This window comes from Heterocephalus glaber, unplaced genomic scaffold (genome assembly GCF_053883595.1).
Source record: "Heterocephalus glaber isolate CG9 unplaced genomic scaffold, H.glaber_assembly_v1.0 deba00000122, whole genome shotgun sequence".
Lineage (NCBI taxonomy): Eukaryota > Metazoa > Chordata > Mammalia > Rodentia > Bathyergidae > Heterocephalus > Heterocephalus glaber.
Window position 1 is genome coordinate 75,213,192 of NW_028258138.1, and position 20,525 is coordinate 75,233,716.

General features: G+C 41.6%; 1 protein-coding gene and 1 long non-coding RNA gene across 2 annotated transcripts in view; one reads left to right on the top strand and one right to left on the bottom strand.

Moving 5' to 3' along the window:
* Positions 1 to 1,004, bottom strand: part of LOC110349562 (uncharacterized) — a 14,048-nt gene extending 13,044 nt beyond the window's left edge. The window contains exon 1 of the long non-coding RNA XR_015450680.1: positions 709 to 1,004. This is a non-coding gene — a long non-coding RNA (uncharacterized LOC110349562). The remainder of the gene's footprint in view (positions 1 to 708) is intronic.
* On the top strand, positions 1,005 to 20,147 carry Umps (uridine monophosphate synthetase). The gene is made up of 6 exons (XM_004835210.3): positions 1,005 to 1,213; positions 2,997 to 3,150; positions 7,048 to 7,719; positions 9,091 to 9,266; positions 11,409 to 11,523; positions 18,721 to 20,147. The coding sequence occupies exons 1-6, from the start codon at positions 1,058 to 1,060 to the stop codon at positions 18,888 to 18,890; spliced, it is 1,443 nt and encodes a 480-aa protein (XP_004835267.1). The 5' UTR covers positions 1,005 to 1,057; the 3' UTR covers positions 18,891 to 20,147.
* Positions 20,148 to 20,525: the final 378 nt, after the last annotated feature.

Genomic DNA, 20,525 nt, shown 5'->3' on the forward strand with positions numbered 1-20,525 from the left:
TAAGACCTCATCTCAGTTTTGGAAACCTCTTAATCAGGTGACATTTATTTATTTATTTACTTATAAGACAGGGTCTCACTACATAGTCAAGGCTGGCCTCGAATTCTCAGCGATCCTCCTGCCTCAACCTCCTGAGTGCTGAGATCACAGGTGTGCACCACCACGCCCAGCTACTTCATTAACTTACAAGGAGAAGTAAGTATCAAAAGCACCGGCCTGAGCTGGGGAGTTCAGTGGTAGTGCGCTTGCCTAACCTGTGTGAGGTCCTGGGTTCAATCCCCAGTACATCAAAAACAAAAAAGCACAAGCTTTTTGCATTGGTCGTTCAGCACAATCTCCTCAGAGAAAACACGCATAAGAATATAGAAATAAAATCAGAATCAGTTTGATGAATTAGTATCATGGGCCCTGTGGTTTTAATGGGCTATTTTCCTTAAATTAGGATAAGGTATTGTCTTCCACCCCGAATGGAGAACCTCTCTGCAGGATTAATTTGTAAACCAGATAGACGGGCGTGCGTTTTCAGGCTGGCCAGCAGCATCACTCTCCCGGATAACCCGGACACCGATCAACTCCGGTCCCCCAACTCCCGTTTCCCTGCCTCATCTCCTTTCCTTCCTGCCGGCCGCACCCCGCAGCAGAGGTCATGAACAATGATCTGCTCAGGCCTTCGAGTTTCCGCGTGCAAATTACTATCACGTCTCTTACAGCTGCTGGGAAGTTAACATCCGACGTCTTCCCGAAGCCTTGGGAGAGGGTAACGGGCTAATAACTGGCGCGTGATGTCAAGGAATAGCGATAACTAAGAATCATCGAGGGGACACTGAGCTAGAAAAACTGGGCAGAGTCTACACAAACTCTCCTGCTAGAGCCAGCCTCATCACCAGAGCCAGCCTCATGACCAGAGCCAGCCAAGGTGTCCGGGCTTTAGCCCTGAGCCCCCAGGCGGCCCCTGGACCTCGTCCCGGCCGGAAGGGGCGGTGGAAGGGGGCGGGACCTCCGGTGATGTCACACGGCCGCCGGCGGGCGCGCTGGTCCAGACTGGGAGCGTTCAAGCATGGCGGCAGTGGGCGCTACTTTAGGACATCTGGTGACGGCCCTGTACGAAGTGCAGGCTTTCAAGTTTGGGGATTTCGTACTGAAGAGCGGGCTCTCCTCCCCCGTTTACATCGATCTGCGAGGGATCATATCTCGACCGCGTCTTCTCAGTCAGGTACCAGCTCGAAGAGGAAGGACAGCCCTGGGTGGCGGGAAGGAGACCTGCAGATGGAGGAAGGTGACAGGGGTTGGGCTGTGGGCGAAGGCAGGCGAGCCAAGCAGGCAAGCCCACCCGGCTGTCAGTCTGGGGAGTAGGTTTGAGAAACACAGGCCAAACATTGTTGGGTTTGAGGGGTACGTTGACTGAGTGACTTTGACACGAGCTTTGGAAGAGTTGGGAAACCCGGTTTGGGTAGAGAACTCCTGGCTGTGTAGTTTCTTTCTTTCTTTCTTCCTTTCTTCTTTCTTCCTTTGTAGTTTTCTCTTTCTTTCTTTTCATTTATTTATTTCTTTATTTATTTTAGTTTTTTGAGACAGGGTTTCACTATGTAGCCCAGGCTGGCCTCGAACTCACAGCAGTCCTCCTGCCTCAGCCTCCTGAGTGCTGGGACCACCACAACCGGCTTCAGTCGTGTGTTTTTAGATCCCAGAAAGTGAGAGTTAAGGAAGAAAGGAAAACCTGGGTGGGCGGGAGAGTGAAATATTTGGAAAGGCTGTTGCTTAAAAAGGGGGATTCAATTTTGTATTGTGTGGTCAGGAGTAAGAACTAAGGCCAGACAGTGGGCATCAAGGAGGCAGTTTTTTTGGTCAGTATAAGTAGTAAAGTTTGTCCCCAACAGAGGTTTCTAGCACAGTGCTTCCTGAACTTGAGTATATGTGAAACACCTGGAAATTTTGTTAAAATGTGAGATTGGGTTCAGGTGCCCTGAGGGTAGGGCCTTGAGATTGTGCATTTCTTTTTTGAGACAGAGTTTCGCTATGTAGTTCAGGTTGGCCTTGCACTCTTCTGTGTAGCCTGTGCTGGTTTCAAACTTGAAGCGATCCTCCTGCCTCAGCCTCCTGAGTGCTGGGATTACGGGTGCACACCACTACATCAGGCAAGAGATTTTGCATTTCTAACAAGCTGCAAGCCAAAACTGCAGACCACACTTTGAGTAGGTTTAAATGTGCTGTTCGGAAGAGTAGCTACTAGCCATATGTCAATATTAAACATTATGATTTGGGTTTTTTTGTTTTGTTTTTAGTACTGGTGGTTGAACCCAGGGCATTTACACTGGGCTACACTACCCCTCTCCCATTTGTTTTGTCAGGATCTTCCTAAATTGCCCAGGTTGGGCTGGATTTTTTGATCCTTCTACTTCAGAGTGCTGGGCTTACAGGCAGCATTATGAATTTTTAATTCAAATAGTCGTATGTGGCTAGTGGTACCATATTGGACACTATATGGAACATTATCATCTTCCTAGAATAAACAGGTAGTTTGGAAAAAATTATCCCAGAACAGAAAATTCTATGGAAGATATAAAATTTTGGCTGGGCATGGTGGCACATGCGTGTAATCTCAACTACTGTGGGAGGGTGAGGCAAGAGAATTGCACGTTTTTGAGGGTAGCTTGAGCGATCTAGCAAGACCCTGTCTCAAAATTAAAAGGAGCAGGGGATGTAGCTCAGCATTCACAGGATCTAATCCTCAGTATTGCCCCCTCCAAAAAAGAGAGAATATGTACCTTCTCTCTACCTCAAACAGGGTTTCTGTTTGTTGGTCACCCACCACGGACAGGTATTTTAAAAGAATTGAAGCACTCCTTGAGGTGGTTGGTCTGGCAACCTCTCACCACCCAGAATCTTGCTATGGTGTGTTTCCTCTATGTAGAAAAAGTGAATTACTAAGGGTTTACTAGTGAAAAATTGGTTTAAGAAGTATCAGTTTATAATAGGTTGTGTTCCTTTTCTTACAGGTCGCAGATAGTTTATTCCAAACTGCCCAAAATGCAGGAATCAGTTTTGACACTGTGTGTGGAGTACCTTACACAGCTTTGCCACTGGCTGCAGTTATCTGCTCAACCCATCAAATCCCAATGCTTATTAGAAGGAAAGAAACAAAGGATTATGGTAAAAGTAGCATAAACATTGTCAATATGTAATCTGTTCAAATATTTTCTTTGTGCACTGATGTTTTACTAGAATTATATTACTATTCATCTAGGTCTTTTAAGTTGTTAGCTCCTATGGAATTTGTTAATTGTTGATATAAATCACTTATTCTTTAGAGTCTAGGGCTAATATGCTTTGTATTTATTAGGGAATGAAGTGAATAAGTGCTCTTTTTTTGCACCCTTTCTGAAACTCCAGCATTTGTATTGGCCTTTCCCTCATGAGCACATACCCTAAGAGTGCATCCTTTCCCAGTGTAGTCATATTAAAACTTCACCAAGAGCAGTGTGTGAATCAGAGTACTCTCATAAAGGTACCTCTCATAAAAATACCTCATGAAGATATCTTTTTATGGGTCCATGCCAATAGGTTATTGAGTGGGTTTGCTTTAAAACCTGAAAACCAACCTAAAAGTACTGGAATGAACTTCATATTTATTAGTGATATTAAGGAATGAATGTTTTTTGTGTTAGTATAATTTTAAAGACTTATGGATCACTCTCAAAATTTTTATGGTAAATCATAGGCTGTCTGGGATTTGCTTATAAAACTTGGGGGAGGGCATGAATGAGGATACAGATGAAACGAGATTGATCATGAGTTAAGTGATGAGGTTCTGTATTTGTGGGTGTTCAGTACATATATACTTTTGTTTGAGATTGCTGTTAAGAAAAGAAGACAAATATTCAGTTGAGGTTTTGCTGCTTAAAGGCAACATTAAATTTTCTGAGCTAAAAAAGAGAAATTATCTGAATCTTCTCCTATAAAGAATTTTTTTTTTTTTGTCTTGTCTTTTTTTGAGACAGAGTCACACTGTGTAGGTCAGCTGGCCTTGGTCTCACTGTGTAGCCCAGGCTGGCCTCAAACTCTTAGCGATCCTCCTGCCTCAGCCTCCCCTCCTGAGTGCTGGGACTACAGGTGTGCACCACTGAGCCGGGCTAGGGAAAGTATTTCCATTTCCTTATATGTTATGTTTCTAGAATGAAATCATTTATTAGCATAACTGTAAGTACTCTCAATATTGCGTATTTTTAGTCTTGCATTTTACTCTTAAGTAGATTCAGTTAAATTTGATAATTGTTCAGGGGGAGCAAAAGGAGTTAAAAGAACTGGGAAAGGTCAGAGAGGATACCCATGGTAAAGCTCAAAAGGTGGGCAAAATGCTATCTATTTCAAATTTATCTTTCAAGATAAATTGTAGTAGAAAATGCAAAAACAAGCCTATAAAGTCTGTAGCCTGAGTTATTTACGTTTTGTAGATTATCTGGCAATATTCTCAAGTAGAGTTTGAGGACAGAGAAGTAATTTAGTCACATTGCATTATATAATTCCTAAGATTGTGGTAATGGTGCAGGTTGCAGAATATTTTCCTTATAGTGCATATGAATGTATATGTAATTTTATTTTTTAAAAAATTTTCTCCAGGATTTTTTTTAGTACATGTTTGTAGTACATAATGATTACATTCATTGTGGAGAATTACTCTTAGTTGTCTTTGTTGCATCATCTAGCAGCTGTTGAATCAATTTTTCATATTCTCTTCTTTTTGGTATCTGAGCAGCTGGGGGGGGCGGTGTTTTATTTGTTTATTTATTTATTTTTGAGACAGGGTCTTGCTGTGTAGTTCAGGCTGGCCTTGAAAGTACTATGTAGCCCAGACTGTGGAAGGATGTTTATAGAATTAGGTAAAGGTAAGTGAAAAAAACTTAATGAGCAATAGAAGGTAAAAGTAAAAGAGGGAGAAAAAAGAAATTATATGGGGAGTAAAAATAAGAGTGAAAAATTAAATGGTAGGGACGGAAAAAATAAGGAAAAGAGGGCTGGGGATGTAGCTCAGTGGTGCTGCTGCCTGCCTTGCAAGTGCAAGGTACGAAGTTCTATCCCTGGTACCAAAAAAAAAAAAAAAGGAAAAGATATAAGAAGCAGGGAAGGACAAAAAGAAAATTCCCCAAAGTCCAGTAAACTGGTGAAGAAGAAAAGGGAAAAGGAAAAAAGAAAAAACATACAAAAAATAGCACACACGTTTGCAAAACAAAAAACAACACAAAAAAATTTCTCTGTGATTTTGAATGTGTGGTTTTCTTCCAGGATGCACAATTTTGGGGCAGCATCCAGGTGAAGATGTGTCCTTGCTCATGCTGGTAGATAAAGAAGCCAGTCAGACCCCAGATCCATGTTGGCTGCAGCCACCAAGGGCAAGGGTGCCAGTGCCTTGACTTTCACATCCAGAGCAACTCAGGCTGAGCTGGCCTCTGGCCATGGGAGCAGAGCCTGTGTCCTTTACCTCAGGCCCCAAGGGGGTCCTTTTCAACCTGATTCTCACTTTCTGACTGCATCTGTCTCCTGTTGATGTCTCTCACCCCATCACTGTGGGAATGTAGCACTGGGAGCCCTGATGTAAAGCAGTCCTAAAGCTGCTCTGAGTTCCAGACTCAAACAATCAACCCTTCCTGGGAATGGCATCCAGCCAAGCACTCTGTCCAGGGATATGGTGGGTGCTAGGACTGGAGTCACTTACCAGCTGTTGCCTGTTGAAGGACTCATGTTGGGGCAGAATCCTGCACTCTCCCTGCATCTCACAGAACCTACTTGTCTGTTCCACTGCCAAGTTTCTCCCTGAATGCCTCTGGAGTCCCCAGCTTTTACTTAGTCTCTGTAGATTCAGTCTCTCATGTGAGCCTTAAGCCAGGGGGCCAGGAGAAAGTGTAGACTGTCCCTTCCCTTCTGCATGTTGTGTTCTGTCTCTTCAATTTCTCTGTAGGTTTTAATTTTCCTGTCAGATCCTTCTTGGTTCCTGGGGATCTACTCTCTTTTCCCCCCACGTTATTTTCCAGTGTCTGGATTCTGAGTCTCAGGGAGGCTGAGTTGTTGCTCACCACTCTGCTATTTTCCCCAAAGTCCTTTAGTTTATTTTTGAGACAGAATTTCATTTTGTAGTTCAGGCTGGCCTTGATGACTGTGTAGCCCAGGCGGGCGTAGAATTTCTAATAATCCCTCCTGTCTCCACCTCAAGTGCTGGAGTTACAGGCATGCACCACTATGGCTGGCTTGAATGTACAATAGTACCTCAGTTTATGAACTTAATTTATTTTATGATTTTAGGAAAGATGGCTGCCTCTGTGTTTGTAGTGTTTGTAAGGGGAAGATAGCTGTGATCATGTTTGTCATTCAATGTGGAGTTTGCAAATGGAAGCAGAATTTTGCCAAATGCTTTTGTTCATGAACTGAGGTATTGCCCTGTATTTTCAGAAGTCAGTTGTTCAGGTGAATCTAAGTGATAAACTTGAAATAGTTTGTAGATGGGGGGAAAAAAACGATTTCATGGATGATCCTCAGTTATTCTGTGTTTTGTAACTACTAAATCTAGGTGATTTTTGCTTTAAGAAACCCAGTATTTGGAAATTTAATCATAAACACATTAATTAGTAGTTATTTACACTGCAAGGTATTTTGCTAGTTTTACTATGTTCTGTACATAACTGGCAATTTTGGGATATAGAGGCACTGAACAAAACAATCATGGCAAATTGAGTCATGGGAAACAATAAAAGTAAATGAACAGAAAAGATTTACTTGTAGATCATTCACCTTTTCTTAGGTACATACCAAATTTAGACTGTAAGATAAATGTTGAGTTGGATGCACATAAAATTGGTTGCTTTTTGTTTTGTTTTGTTTTGTTTGAGACAAGGTCTCACTGTGTAGCTCAGGCTGGCCTTGAACTCAGTATGTAACCCAGACTGGCCTTGAATTCCCAGTGATCCTCCTGCCTCAACTTCTCAAGTGCTGGAGTTACAGGCCTGCCCCACCACACCCAGTTTAAAATTGGAATGAACAACCTTTTTTCTTTTCTAGGTACTAAGCGTCTTGTAGAAGGAGCGCTTAATCCTGGAGAAACTTGTCTAGTCATTGAAGATGTGGTCACCAGCGGAGGTAGTGTTCTAGAAACCATTGAGGCTCTGCAGAAGGAGGGCCTGAAGGTCACCGATGCCATAGTGCTCCTGGACCGGGAGCAGGGTGGCAGGGACAAGTTGCAGGCCCATGGGATCCACCTCCACTCAGTGTGTACATTGTCCACAATGCTGGAGATTCTCGAGCAGCAGCAAAAAATTGATGCGGAGATGGTTGGGAGAGTAAAGCGATTCATTCAGGAGAATGTCTTTGCGGCCACTCATCAGAATGGCTCTCTCCTCGCTATAAAGAAAGCACCTGAAGAACTCAGCTTTGCTGCACGTGCAGAGCTGCCCGGGATCCACCCGGTTGCATCAAAGCTTCTCAGGCTTATGCAGAAGAAGGAGACCAACCTGTGTCTGTCTGCTGATGTTTCAGAGGCCAGGGAGCTGTTGCAGCTAGCAAATACCTTAGGGCCCAGTATCTGCATGCTCAAGACACATGTAGATATTTTGGATGATTTTACTCTGGATGTGATGAAGGAGTTGACAGCTCTGGCAAAACAGCATGAGTTCTTAATATTTGAAGACCGGAAATTTGCAGATATAGGAAACACAGTAAAAAAGCAGTATGAAGGTAAGTACCTGTATTGTTCAAGAATCTTCAAGGATCAGAAATCCAGCTTACACTGGCTGAAGGAAAAAAGGAATTGTATTGATTTTCATAGAGCAGGCCATCAAGTGCCATCAGATCCAGGAACTGAAGTGATGTCTTCTGAAATTGCTTTCTCTCCATCTCTCAGTTCTGCTTTCTTCTATGTTGACTTCTTTCTCAGGCAAATTCCCTGTGTTCACCCCAAACCAACCACCTTGGCTTATACTAGGAAACCTTCCCTTGCTGGCATGGGCCACAGGTCCATTCTTGAAAATGCAAGGTGGTTAGGTTTAAATGTCTTGAACTGAGAACCCTGCAGTGGTAATCCACCTGAAAAAATGAGTGTCTAGATACCAAAAGAGTGCCTGGGTTTGGCTAGAATTGACAGATGTTGTTCCTGGCAGAAAATTATAGATATAAGAAAAAATGAAAAAACAGTATAACATTTATTTGCAGCAGAAAAGGTTATACCTCCTTTTTTAAAAGTTGTTTTGTAGTATCAAATGGGGACTCAAAAAGGTTGGAAAAAATGTTTGGTTCTACTACCCATCCTGTGAAAATTTCTGGTTTTGTGATACTGTGCATATTTAATGCTTTTTTCAGTTAACCTTGTAAAAGATATTTACTCATGTTATTTAATACTTATTGTGAGCATCTTTGAGGCAACTTAATTTTTCTTAAAGGAATGCATGCAGATCCCCTGAGCATTTCTTTAGAATGTAACTGTCTATAAGTGACTATTTTCGTGTGCAGAGAGGTGTCACACCACTGTCACATTGCTTAGCTTAGTTCATTGACTGAAGTAAGAGTTGCACAACCTTTCTTCAGGTTTATATGTAGTTTCTTTAAAAATCAGTTCATATTTTTACTGTTGGCTTTTTAAATGTATGTATATAGTTGCCTATTGAAATTAGGATAACTAAGGAACACATAGAAACATAGAGTAAAGTTGCTGAGAGTCCTGCAGGGTCAGAGTTTGTCTTCTTCAAGAGGAAAGTCAGAATGTCACTGTCCTTGACCTCAGTAAATACCCTTCTTCACAGGAGTCCCATTTCTAATGGCATGAGCTTTCTTGATGGTCTCAGGCTTCTAACTGCAAAGTAAAGCAGTCTCCTCAGTGCTACCGATACACAAAATGCAGAACTTGCAGCATTTTTTCTGTCTTCTCTCACTGAGCTACTAAGTGGACAGAGAAGTGCAGAGAAGTGCGCTGATGCCACTAAAGCTTTTGACTTGTTGGACTCCTTCATTAACATGTTACTAGGGGCTTGTTCCTATTGTAGTTGGGTGGTTGTGTAAAAGGATAGAGGGTTTTGTTTGAGAATCAGCAAATATTTTTTCCCTCCTTCTTAGGTGGTGTCTTTAAAATAGCATCCTGGGCAGATGTAGTAAATGCCCATGTGGTGCCAGGCTCAGGAGTTGTGAAGGGCCTGGAGGAAGTGGGTCTGCCTCTGCACCGGGGCTGCCTGCTCATTGCAGAAATGAGCTCTGCTGGCTCCCTGGCCACCGGGGACTACACTAGTGCTGCGGTAAGTGACGGGGTGTGGGAGTCTGTGGAGCCCTGCCACCTCCACTCCCCAGATTTGTCTGCTGTTTGTTGACAGTGTGTTCATGCCAGTTGCACAGTGTTCCTTGATAGTTAATAGCATTCTGTATCTTGTAGTGTACACTTAGGTGAATTGAATTGACTCGGAGAGAAACAGAAGACAGTAAGATATCTACTTTTAGCTGCTTTTAAGATGTCTTCTTCATCTCACTATGAGGTAAAAGTGAAAATGAAAAGCTTTCCAGACATGCAGCTTCTGTTTCCTGAGTCCCACGTTCTCAGGACAGCAGCCCATACAAAGTGGTTTCCTGGACCGGGGATTTAGCTCAGTGGTTTCGCCGCCTGCTGCGCAAGCGCAAGGACCCAAGTTTGATCCCTGTTACCAAAAAAAAAAAAAGTGGCTTCCTCTTATTCTGTCTTTGGTATTGATTGGTATTGTGGGAGAAGCTGAGGAGTCTGGCTGCATTGTTTCATCACATATTAGAGGTTCTTTTTTTTAATACATGTTTGCAGTACATGCATTTTACAGTCATCTTGGGGAGTTGGTACATGTACATGAGAGCTTGTTTCCTTTAATCCTCTTCCTCCCTCCCGGTCCAGATTTCCTTTCCCCCTTGTCATTCTTGTTGATATTATTAGTTCCTGCTTATGGCTTCTAATGTTGAGGTTATTAGGATCCTGTACATGGCATATCTTTGCTCCACCTGATTCCCCATCCCCTTTCCCTTAGTCCTCTGGACCTTTTCCCATCTGCAAGAGATCCATCCTTTTGTCTCCTCCTATCCTTCCTTTATTTTTCTCTTACTTTGCCTTACTCAAATGAGAAATATTATACAGTATTCAAGCTTGTGTGTCTGATTTCACTCAACATTATATTTTCCAGGTTCATCCACTTTCCTACAAATGTCTCAAACTTGTCTTTCTTTATAGCTGAGTAGTATTCCATTAGAGTATATAGATACTGCATTTTCTTTATCCAGTCTTCTGTTGATGGGTATACAGGTTGTTTCCAGGATTTGGCTGTTATGAATTGTGCTGCTATAAACATTGGTATACATGTATTGCTGTAGTATGATGTCTTAAACTCTTTGGGGAAGATACCTAGAAGGGGGGTAGCTGAGTCAAATGGAATTTCTAATTTTAGTTCTTTGAGAAATCTCCATACTGATTACCATAATGGTTGTATTAGTTTATATTCCCGCCAACAATGTCAGAGGGTTCCTTTTTCACCCCAGCCAGAACAGCGTTGTTATTTTTAGATTTCTTGATGATTGCCATTCTTTCTGGAGTAAGATGAAATCTTAGCATTAATTTGCATCTCTCTAATGGCCAGGGACACCACAGACCCCACCCAGCCTGGCCCCTGCGCACTAAAATAGAATGTTTCTTTTTATTTGGATAGTTGGATAGTCACCTAGAACTGTGGATAAGGCACCTTTACAGATATTTTAAGAAATCATAATGATCACTTTAAAGCATAACCATGGAAATTTTTATTTTTCCACAGTATTTCAAAGACTGTACATATAGCTGTTAGGACTTAAATGGTGCTAGAATCAGGTTCTAACCCCACCACTGAATAGGGCATAAATAAAGAAGCAGAGGGACCAGGCGTCAGTGCAAGTCCTGACATTTCTGGAAATGTAGGTCTGGCCTCCGGGAGCTGTGCTGGAATGGAACAGTGTGAGTCTTGGGGAAGAGCTGCTGAGCCTGTGAAATAATAGTGTAGAAGTGGGGAAACTGGCAATAGCAAATGCTAAAGAGGTAGGAAAAGGGTGAAAGTGAGAGATTCCTTTGTTTACCTCTTGAAAATGTACCTGCTTTACACAACTCCCATTCTTTGGAAGTAGGTGGGTCACTGACCATTATTACAGGGAGTATGCAGCATCCTGATCTTAATGGATGTAGTATGGGATTATTGATGTTTTCAACTATTGTTCTTTGGGGAAAGGGAGGTCTTAGGCTCTTAATGAGGCAAATATGTTTCACCATCCCAATTCATACCTAAGATGACCTGTTTCAGATAATGTAAAAAGTTTCAAGCTAATAGAGCAGACTTTTTACTTTCATAGAATTACTCTATATGATTATTTTCCTGTAACATGACCTATTATATTCCATTTAGGTTAGAATGGCTGAGCACCATTGTGAATTTGTGATTGGTTTTATTTCTGGCTCCCGAGTAAGCATGAAACCAGAATTTCTTCACTTGACTCCGGGAGTTCAACTGGAAACAGGAGGTAGGTCTGTTCATTTGTCATAGTGATATAAGAAAAAATAGAACTCCCAGACACATGCGCCTGCCAGTGTGGCCCGACTGAAGGGAGCTGCGCAGGGCCCCTCTGCTGCTGCGACCCCAGGGCTCTGCGCCAACCCCGTCTGGGCGCTGGATGCCCAGGCCACTGTGAGGGGTGAGGAAAAGTCAGGGTTGAATCCCCGCTGCGCCAGGTCTGCTGTCCCTGAAGAAATGAGTGGTGGCTTGGTTCCAAGTAAGAGCACAGTGTATGTGTCCAACTTGTCCTTCTACCTGACAGACACCGACTTATACTGGGGTTACTATAATGAAAGACAAAGATATGAGGAAGAGTAAAGGGGTTGCACTTATATTATTTTTGGATAAAGACTCTAGACAAAACTGCACTAGAGCCATAAACAACAAACATTTGTTGGTAGAGTGATAAAGGCAAGCATTGTTATTGACAATGGGACAGCAGCTGAATTCATCTGAAGGCGAAACTACTTTGATAAATTGAAGTGTTATGAATGTGGGGAAAGTGGGCACTTAAGTTATGCCTGTCTGAAAAACATGCTTGGAGAATGTGAGCCTCCAACGAAGAAAGAAAAGAAGAAAAAGAAAATTGCCAAACCAGAAGAAATTGAGGATGCAGTAGAAAGTGAAGGCTAAGGGGAAGACCCCGCTCTCGACAGTCTCAGCCAAGCCATCGCCTCCTAGCCAGCCAAGCCATCGCCTCCTAGCCAGCCAAGACTGAAGAACAGAACAAATGAAACCCAGTGCAGGGGGCCCCTCAACATCAGAGGATTCACGGCGCCTGAGGATAAAGAAGAGCACATGCTTCAGTGATGAGGAAGAATTCAGTGATTAGAGTTGTATAATGTGTCAGGAAAATAAAAACCATCCGCAGTACAAATTATTTGCTTATAAGGACACTTAGGACCAAATAGTAATTATTTACCATAAAACAGTGCTTGGAAGGTGAAAAATAATTTTTTAAATGATCATGTTTCGAGCTAGGTGTGGTGACATACTCCTGTAATCCCAGCACTCTGAGAGGCTGAGGAAGGAGGACTGCAGGTTCAAGTCCAGCCTGGGAAACTTGGCTAGTTAGCCAGACCCTGATGCAAAATAAAAGTTAATTTTTAAAGTTACACTGACAATATAGCTCAGTGTGAAGGCCTTGGATTCAATTCCCTGTATAGAAAAAAGATCATATAGATTTAACATCTCTAATCCAAAAATCCAGAATGCTCAAGTGGAAAATTCCACACTGTGCAACTGTGATTCACGGACAACGTTATGAAAACTACTGTATCCAATTGCCTTCAGGTTATGTACAGAAGGCATTTATGAAGCATAAGTGAAATTCATGCTTAGACTGAGGTTCCATCCAAAACATATCACATTCTGTTTATGTACATATTCCAAAATACTTCTGGTACCAATCTTTTTGTTTGGTTTGGTTATGAGACAGGGTCTTCCTGTGTGGTTCAGGCTGGCCTTGAACTCGCTGTGTAGTAACCCAGGCTAGCCTCAAACTTAAGGCGATCCTCCTGCTTCAGTCCCCAAAGTGCTGGGATTAGAAGGAGAGTACCACTGCACCAGGCTGGTCGCAAGTATTTGGGATAAGGGATACTCTCCCTGTACTAAAACTCAGGATTTGTTAGTAATAATCAAACTTGAAAAGAACTAATTTTAATAAAAACAAAACAAATACTACAATGGTAGTGCTATTTTTATCCCATAAAAAAGTAGGTATTAAAATTTGAAAACTTTATTATAAATGCTTTAGTCATGTCCCACTGGTTTATAAATACTTCTGAAATAAATTCAGTCTTTAAAATAAAAACTTCATATGAATTAAAAAAATAAGGGGTTTAATAATACTGTTAATAAACTTCAAAAAGATGTTGTCTTTAAATCTGGGTGCTTGGTCATCATCTTTCAGCTTTCTCCCAGTCTACATGTATGTAAGTTATAAATATCCATAAAATAGCCAGCATGGGGGCGCACACCTGTGATCCCAGCACTGGGAGGCGGAGATGGGAGGGTGCCATGAATTCCAGGCCAGCTTGGCCTACAGAGTTCAAGGCCAGCCTGAATTACAGAGCAAAACCCTGCCTCAAAAAAACAGGAAAAGAAAAAAAAAATACATAAAATTATAAAGTGGCTGTAAAAGGCTTAAAGCCACACGGGACATACCTATCTACTTTGCCTGCAATACCAAATTCTGTTCCCAGGAGCAACTACTTTCCATTGCTGTTTTATATATATGCACTGCAATAAGATGCCTAAATTTCCGTCAACTGATAAAAGGCTAAAGGAGGATTTTCGAACCCATCACACTGCCCCCATTGCCTTACTCCACCTCCCAAATGTGGCAGTTTCAATTAAATCCATATTTACTGTTTGTTTTTGGTAAATGATCTTGTAAGTTTTTCATGTATTTATTACGTTTCTTTGTATTTATGAGTAAATCTTCCTGTAATTCTGTGGTTGATTATGTAAGAGTGGGATTATGGAGTCTTTAATTTTATACTTTGTATATTTCTGTACAGTTTAACGCTTTGTAAGAACAGCTACATTTACCTTTTTAATTACTAAAAGCAATAAAATATTTCCACTTTGAAAAAATAAATATAACTCCCAACCCACTAGATATTAGATATGCTGAATTCGTGTCCCCCAAAATCAAAGAATGAATTCTAAGGAATAACAGGTTAAGAGTAGGAAAAGCTTATTGAGAGATAGCTCCTAAGAGACAGGCAGGGACCCAAAAGTGGGTTGCCCCTTTGTCAGGGGTAATTTATACAGCAAAGTCACAATGTGGGTATAACATGGGTCAAACTACAATCAACTTAAAGGATTACAGGTATAGCCGCTTAGCTAATACTGGTCCAGTAGGGAATCAGGTCACAGCAAGAGTACACAGAAAGAACAAAGGTATTTGGGGAAAGGGATGGGTCCAGATGCTCTGGTCACCCTCCTGGGTGACTGGTGCCTATCTGGACTTCCTGGCCGAGGTGGTGCTATTTATAGTATAATTTGAAGTTACTGCTTATCCCCTAGGGGCATGTAAGTCTGGCCATTCCATCTTTATCTTGAGCCCTGGCCTTCAGATTTGCTTCCAGCCACAATTCTGATGTGTTTATTGTTTCTGCTGACTTCCTTGAGAGCCCAGTCCCTCTCTGACTGTATATTAATTCTATCTAACTTAGCTGTCTATAATATTCCCCCTTCTGAAGCTATCCCTAACTGCGGTTAGGGAGAATGGGCCAAGTTTCAATCTAACTGCTCTGAGTTGAGAGGGATCAGTGTAGGGAAGACTGCAGTCAGGGGCCTTCTCCAGAGAGCTATGGTGTTAGGGTTTAACAGTTATGAACTCCCTTTAGAAGGTTGATCTAGTGGATCCCAGTAAAAGTCTGGCTCATTTATCCTTGGTTTCATCTTCACAATCACATGGAGTTTGGCACCCTCTAGGTGAGAATAAACAAATTTTCCAAGAGATTAAAGCACGTAGAATGAAAGTATGAGCACTAGAATGAAAAGGCAGATTGAGGAAAAGAGCTATGTCCAGACACTGCTATATCTAGCCTTCATTACTATAGTATTATTTTTAAGCATCTTTAAGCTATACTTTTCTGCTGGGTGTTTAAGACCAAGTTAAAGTGAGACTTGTGTTAATCAAAATTAACCTCCTACTGCCTAGCAAGGTCAGTTATGTTTCCTCAGGTGTTACTTTTGGAACCATGTATATAATCTCTCAGCTCCTGTTAGTGTCACCCACCAGGATGAGTCACAGTCTTGCTTGACCATGTGGCTTTCTGTGGAAGTATGGAAGACATTTCTGTCTTTGGTGACCCTTTTTGGAACACTGCATTTGTTGACTCTTGGTCTCTGGGGCCCAGCAGTCTCCGTTCTCTAGAGGTTGGATGACTCACCAAAATTGTAGGATCCTATAGAAGAGGTCCTTCATGTCCTTGACCTTGGAGGGCCAGGACCAAAATATTGGCTGTCCTCTTAGCCTAGTTATCTTTCTAGTGTTGGTCTCCAAACATTAGTGATTAAACACCCAGAAGAGAAGATTGGTTACATCAACATTATATCTTATGATCTTATCTAAATATCGAGCACCTTGAAATATATAGTATAACCAATGAACTGTTACTTCTTGGTTTGGTTTGTATTTTTTGAGGTAGCATCTTGCCATGTAGCCCAAGCTATCCTTAAACTCACTGCAATCCTCCTGCCTCAGTCTCCCAAGTGCTGGGATTACAGGCATGCACCACCATGCCCAAACTATTACTTCTTTACCAATTATTGTTGTCCTAGAAGTTGAATCCCCTCTAACAGATAATGATTATAAAGTTTTACAGAGAAAATGAGATCAGGAGCCTCATAGCATTTTAGCATGACAATCCTAATGACATTATTATCTCTGAAATACATTTAAATGTATATCTTAGTATAAAATAGCTTTTTAGTCAGTTATCTAATTACATGATAACAAATTATGTAAAAGTTTATTGATATCTTTTAACCCTTTTTTAATGACATTCAAATGGAATGTACTTCCTTATAGATGTACTTTACAGATTATTAATGTCTAATCATTAGAGCGACATTGTCTGGACTGTATAGTGTTTAGGTTATAAACTTAACAAGCAAGTCTGAAAAGATATTTGCATCATCTAGCTGGCTGTCTCATGCTGTATTGGCATGAATATTTTTATCACTAATAGCTGGAACACAAATAGGGGAATGCCAAATGTTTGAGCCTAAAAAGTTTACCACCATAAATATCTTTAACCTGGAAGTCACCAATATAAGATGTTTTTCAGTTTTTTGTCTTTGAAGCCCTGTATACTTGGGAAACAAATGTACCATTTAATATATCACGAGGTTAACAATACTCTATTGACAAGAATTAAGGACATATTCACAGCTCCAAATGCTTGTAGATCAACTTTAAATGTCAGGACCAATTTAAAGAGATGTCAAATTTTGATCATTTTATATGTTTAAGGTCTAAACATGTATAAAAGAGAGTACCTATTAGTTACTTTGTATTAAACTTAGTCTTAACTCTATAAAGCTTAGACTCACAGCATAGCTTGTTTTTAGATGTATATGTACATATAGGTCCAAATATATAATAGTTTATTTAACCAATCATGAAGTGATTATTGAAAACAGACCCTGAAAACTTACATAGATGGTTTTTCCATGGAAATCTCAAAAAGAGCCAAAAAGAAAACGAATTCCAAGTTACTGCTTATCCCTTAGGGAGGCATGTAGGCCTGACCTTCTTCAGATGTGCCTCCAGCAACAATTCTGATGTTTTTATTCTTTCTGCTCACTGCCTTGAAAGCCCAGACCTTCTCTGACTGTATATAATTTCTAACTTAGCTGTCTATAGTAATGGCTCTTTGGGAAATGCTTTTTTTAACCTATGTCAGGCAGAATACAACTTTGCATGTTATTATAAAATTGCTAAAGAGAATCATTCCTAGTCTAAACAATGAGGAATGAGCTCTTTGGCCTGGCGATAACTGTCATATTTGCAAAACAGCTTGCAGACTAGTTTTAGGTTAAAAATTGAGAAAGCTACTTGTTGAATTATGCCCAGGAAACTGGCATTTTAGGTTAGTGTTTTCCAACTGGTGCTTTGAATGTGCTGCCAAAAGAAGGTATGCTGTTCTCTAGTGTGGAAAACCCTAGATTAAAAGATAAGCACCCGTTTCCTTACAGAGCCCAAAGAGTAGAGCGAGTCTTCTTTTTGACGGTCTTCTGTTCAATAAAGGAGTAATCTAGGTTATAAAAATACACGTTTTTTGTTTTGTGGTATTGGGGATCAAAGCCAGGCTCTTGCATTTGCTAGGCAAGTTCTACACTGAGCCACAACCGGTCAAGTTAGACCAGCCTGACATATGAACAACTTGGGTTACAACCAGATTTGTAGTTTTAACTTACGACCAAAGTCTTGAGTAGCGACCCAAATGCTGGCCACTTGTGCTTCCAGATGGTCTCAGATACAGATTTAACCCTTAAAGAGTTCTGGAAGGAACATTACAACATCCTTTCCTGTGTGGGGTTGAGAAATCCTCAGCCAATGTCTCTCTAAGGACACTGAGATCTGCCTGTATAGAGGAGAGAGACTTTGAAGGCTGTGTAGAGGAGCCTGAACCTTCAATTGACCAACTTGAGTTGCAACCAGCCCTCGCAAATGAATTGAGTTCATAACTCCAGGATCCACTGTACATCCCTAGCCCTTTTTTTTGGTACTGGGGATTGAACTCGGGACCTTGCACTTGAGAGGCAGGCAACAGAACCACTGAACTAAATTCCTGGCCCTAGCCCTTATTTTTTAAACTTCATATTTGTGCTAAGTGTTTTGAGTCAGATGGCTTTGGGTTTCTGGTCCTTGAATTTGCTAAGCATGTCTTCAGACAAATCACCTTTAATCTCATTTTCCCAATCTGTAAAATGGGGATAATAGGACTGATCCTATAAGTATAGGGTGGTACTGATAGGTGTTAGGGCATGGAGATGTCTGGATGTGTGGAGCATCTGTGGTAACTCTCTGTACTTGGCAGCTGGCGGTGTTACTTGTAGTCCCAGTTTGAGTAGCTAGTGCAGCTAAGATCTCGGCTTTTAGGGATATGTAAAGTAGCATAAGCCATCTAACAGAATTCTTCTACAACAGCAGGATTTAATAAAGAACAAAACCACCATTTAAGGCTTAGTTTTTGAGCACTTATTTGCAGGGGTGGAGCATAGAAAGGGTCACCTGGATGGAGGTGGTCAGGGCACATGCCTTGTGGGACTTTACCAACTGTGCATCACAGTGATGGAGAAGAATATTAGCATTTCCTTCAGTTGTGACACCAAGTATAACTTTTTTGTTGTTGTTGTTACTGAACCTTTCTTGGCTGTATAGGACATTTACCTGCTTCTTGCCATAGTTGAACTGTAAATGCTCTAGATTTACTGACACTGGGAAGGAGGCATTTGGCATCTTTACTGTGAAGGGCTTGTACAATCCAAGGAACCATCACCTCCTGCATTGGCCTCTTGCTCTGCAGAAGGAAGGTAGAAAGCAGGAGCATATTTTTATTGAAAGCTGGTTACATATTGTTGTAAAGGAGTCATGTGCCAGGTTTCTTGGTTTTTGTATTTTAACTAACTTGTTTTTCTACAGGGGATCATCTTGGCCAGCAGTACAACAGTCCCCAAGAAGTTATTGGCAGACGAGGTTCTGACATCATCATTGTGGGCCGAGGCATACTGTCTGCACCCAATCACCTGCAAGCAGTGGAAATGTACAGAAAAGCTGCTTGGGAAGCATATTTGAGTAGACTTGCTGTTTGAGTGCCTCAGATACTTTTATATGAAGACAGTGAAGGTGTGTGGGCTCCTGAAAATCACCGGCTGGAAATGAGCTTTTCAAGCTTGCTTTTTTGTTTAGCCTGGTGTTTGTAGGCACAACTGTGGAAGACCCCATCTATAGCTGGGGCTAGTCTACTTTACTTTGTGTATGTGGTACTAGGGATTAAACCCTGGGTCCTTGCACTGAGCCATATCCCCAGCCCTCTTGTCTATTTTGAGAAGGGGTCTCACTAAGTTGCCTGAGCTGGACTCAAACTTATGGTCCTCCAGCCTTGGACTCCCAGAGTCCTGGGATTACTGATGTGTACCACCACACCCAACTTATTCTGTTAATGTTGGTGAGACACATTTTTAGGAATAAGAAGCTAAAATGTGTATCCTTTACTTTGTCTAATATATTACTCAAGTAATGACTATCAGCATTCACCTCCTTAAAAGTGATAGTACAGAGCTGGCACAGTGGCTCAAACCTGTAATCCCAACACTCTGGGAGGCTGAGGCAGAAAGATCACAAGTTCAAGTCCAACCTGGGCAGCTTGTTAACTTAATGAGACCCCATTTCAGAATTTAAGGTGGGGGTTGGGGGATATAACTCAGTGCACAGGCCCTGGGTTCAATCCTCAGTAGTGGAAAAAAAGAATCCCAGTGTCCTCATGGTGCTGGTTCCCAGAACTGCTGTTGCTCGCTCACAGGCCATGGGCTGGAGGGTGACTGCTGAGTCTTTAATACCTGGCTGTCACTTCAACATATGCAAAGAGGTCAGGCTCATTTCTGCTGCTCAGCAAAAGTTGTGGATTTGGTGGAGTCGGCTTCCTTATTCAGATCAGATGGACAACCTGCTGCTTTATTTAAAAAACTGCAGCTCGCAAGTCTCATTTAGGGATTGGCTTCAGGATCCCATATGATTAGTTATCCCAATTGGAATGAGCCGTGACATCAGTCTTCACTAGTGGTAAAAGGAAGAATTCCTTAGGCCAGTTAGGACAGATAGTAGCAGAGACAACAAAAAGGATTTACAGATCAGGTTCAGAGAATTCCAACAACATGAATCACCGAAAAATGGAAGTGAGGTATAGAATTTAATTGCTACAGCTTGATCCACCAGTCACATGTCAGCAGCTCAATGAGTTAACCCAGTTATTGTCATTAAGCTCAGTATTGGTTTGTTGGGCCCATTGCAGGTGGCCCAGCTAAATCGTGACCTCCCACAAATTTTAATAAACTTCTTCTTTCACTCACCTTCTCGGAGTCAGCCTCACCCTGGGCTTCATGTGCCACCCACAGTTCTTTAAGTTCCTACTCCAGCCAAAGAGATCATTTCACATTCAGCAGATAGCTACACATAAAACTACCATACAGGGAGACTGCTATTACTCCAGCAGGAGGCTAATACCAGAAGTTTGCGTCTCAGCAAGGGCCCCCATGAACCAAAACAGCCTAAACCAAATCATCACAGAATGGCCAGTTGTATCTGTCCTAATCAAATAACTTTTTTTTGGTTTTTTGAGACAATATCTAACCCTGTAGTTCAGCATGGCCTTGAACTCACTATGTTGCCCAGGCTGACCTTAAACTCATGGTCATCCTCCCACCTCAGCCTCCCAAGTGCTGGAATCA

Excerpts from the sequence above, each read along its gene's own strand:
- Umps (XM_004835210.3), top strand. The coding sequence starts at position 1,058 with ATGGCGGCAGTGGGCGCTACTTTAGGACATCTGGTGACGGCCCTGTAC. Across the intron at positions 7,720-9,090 it reads AGTAAAAAAGCAGTATGAAG|GTGGTGTCTTTAAAATAGCA; the intron begins GTAAGTACCTGT and ends CCTCCTTCTTAG. Across the intron at positions 9,267-11,408 it reads GGGACTACACTAGTGCTGCG|GTTAGAATGGCTGAGCACCA; the intron begins GTAAGTGACGGG and ends TATTCCATTTAG.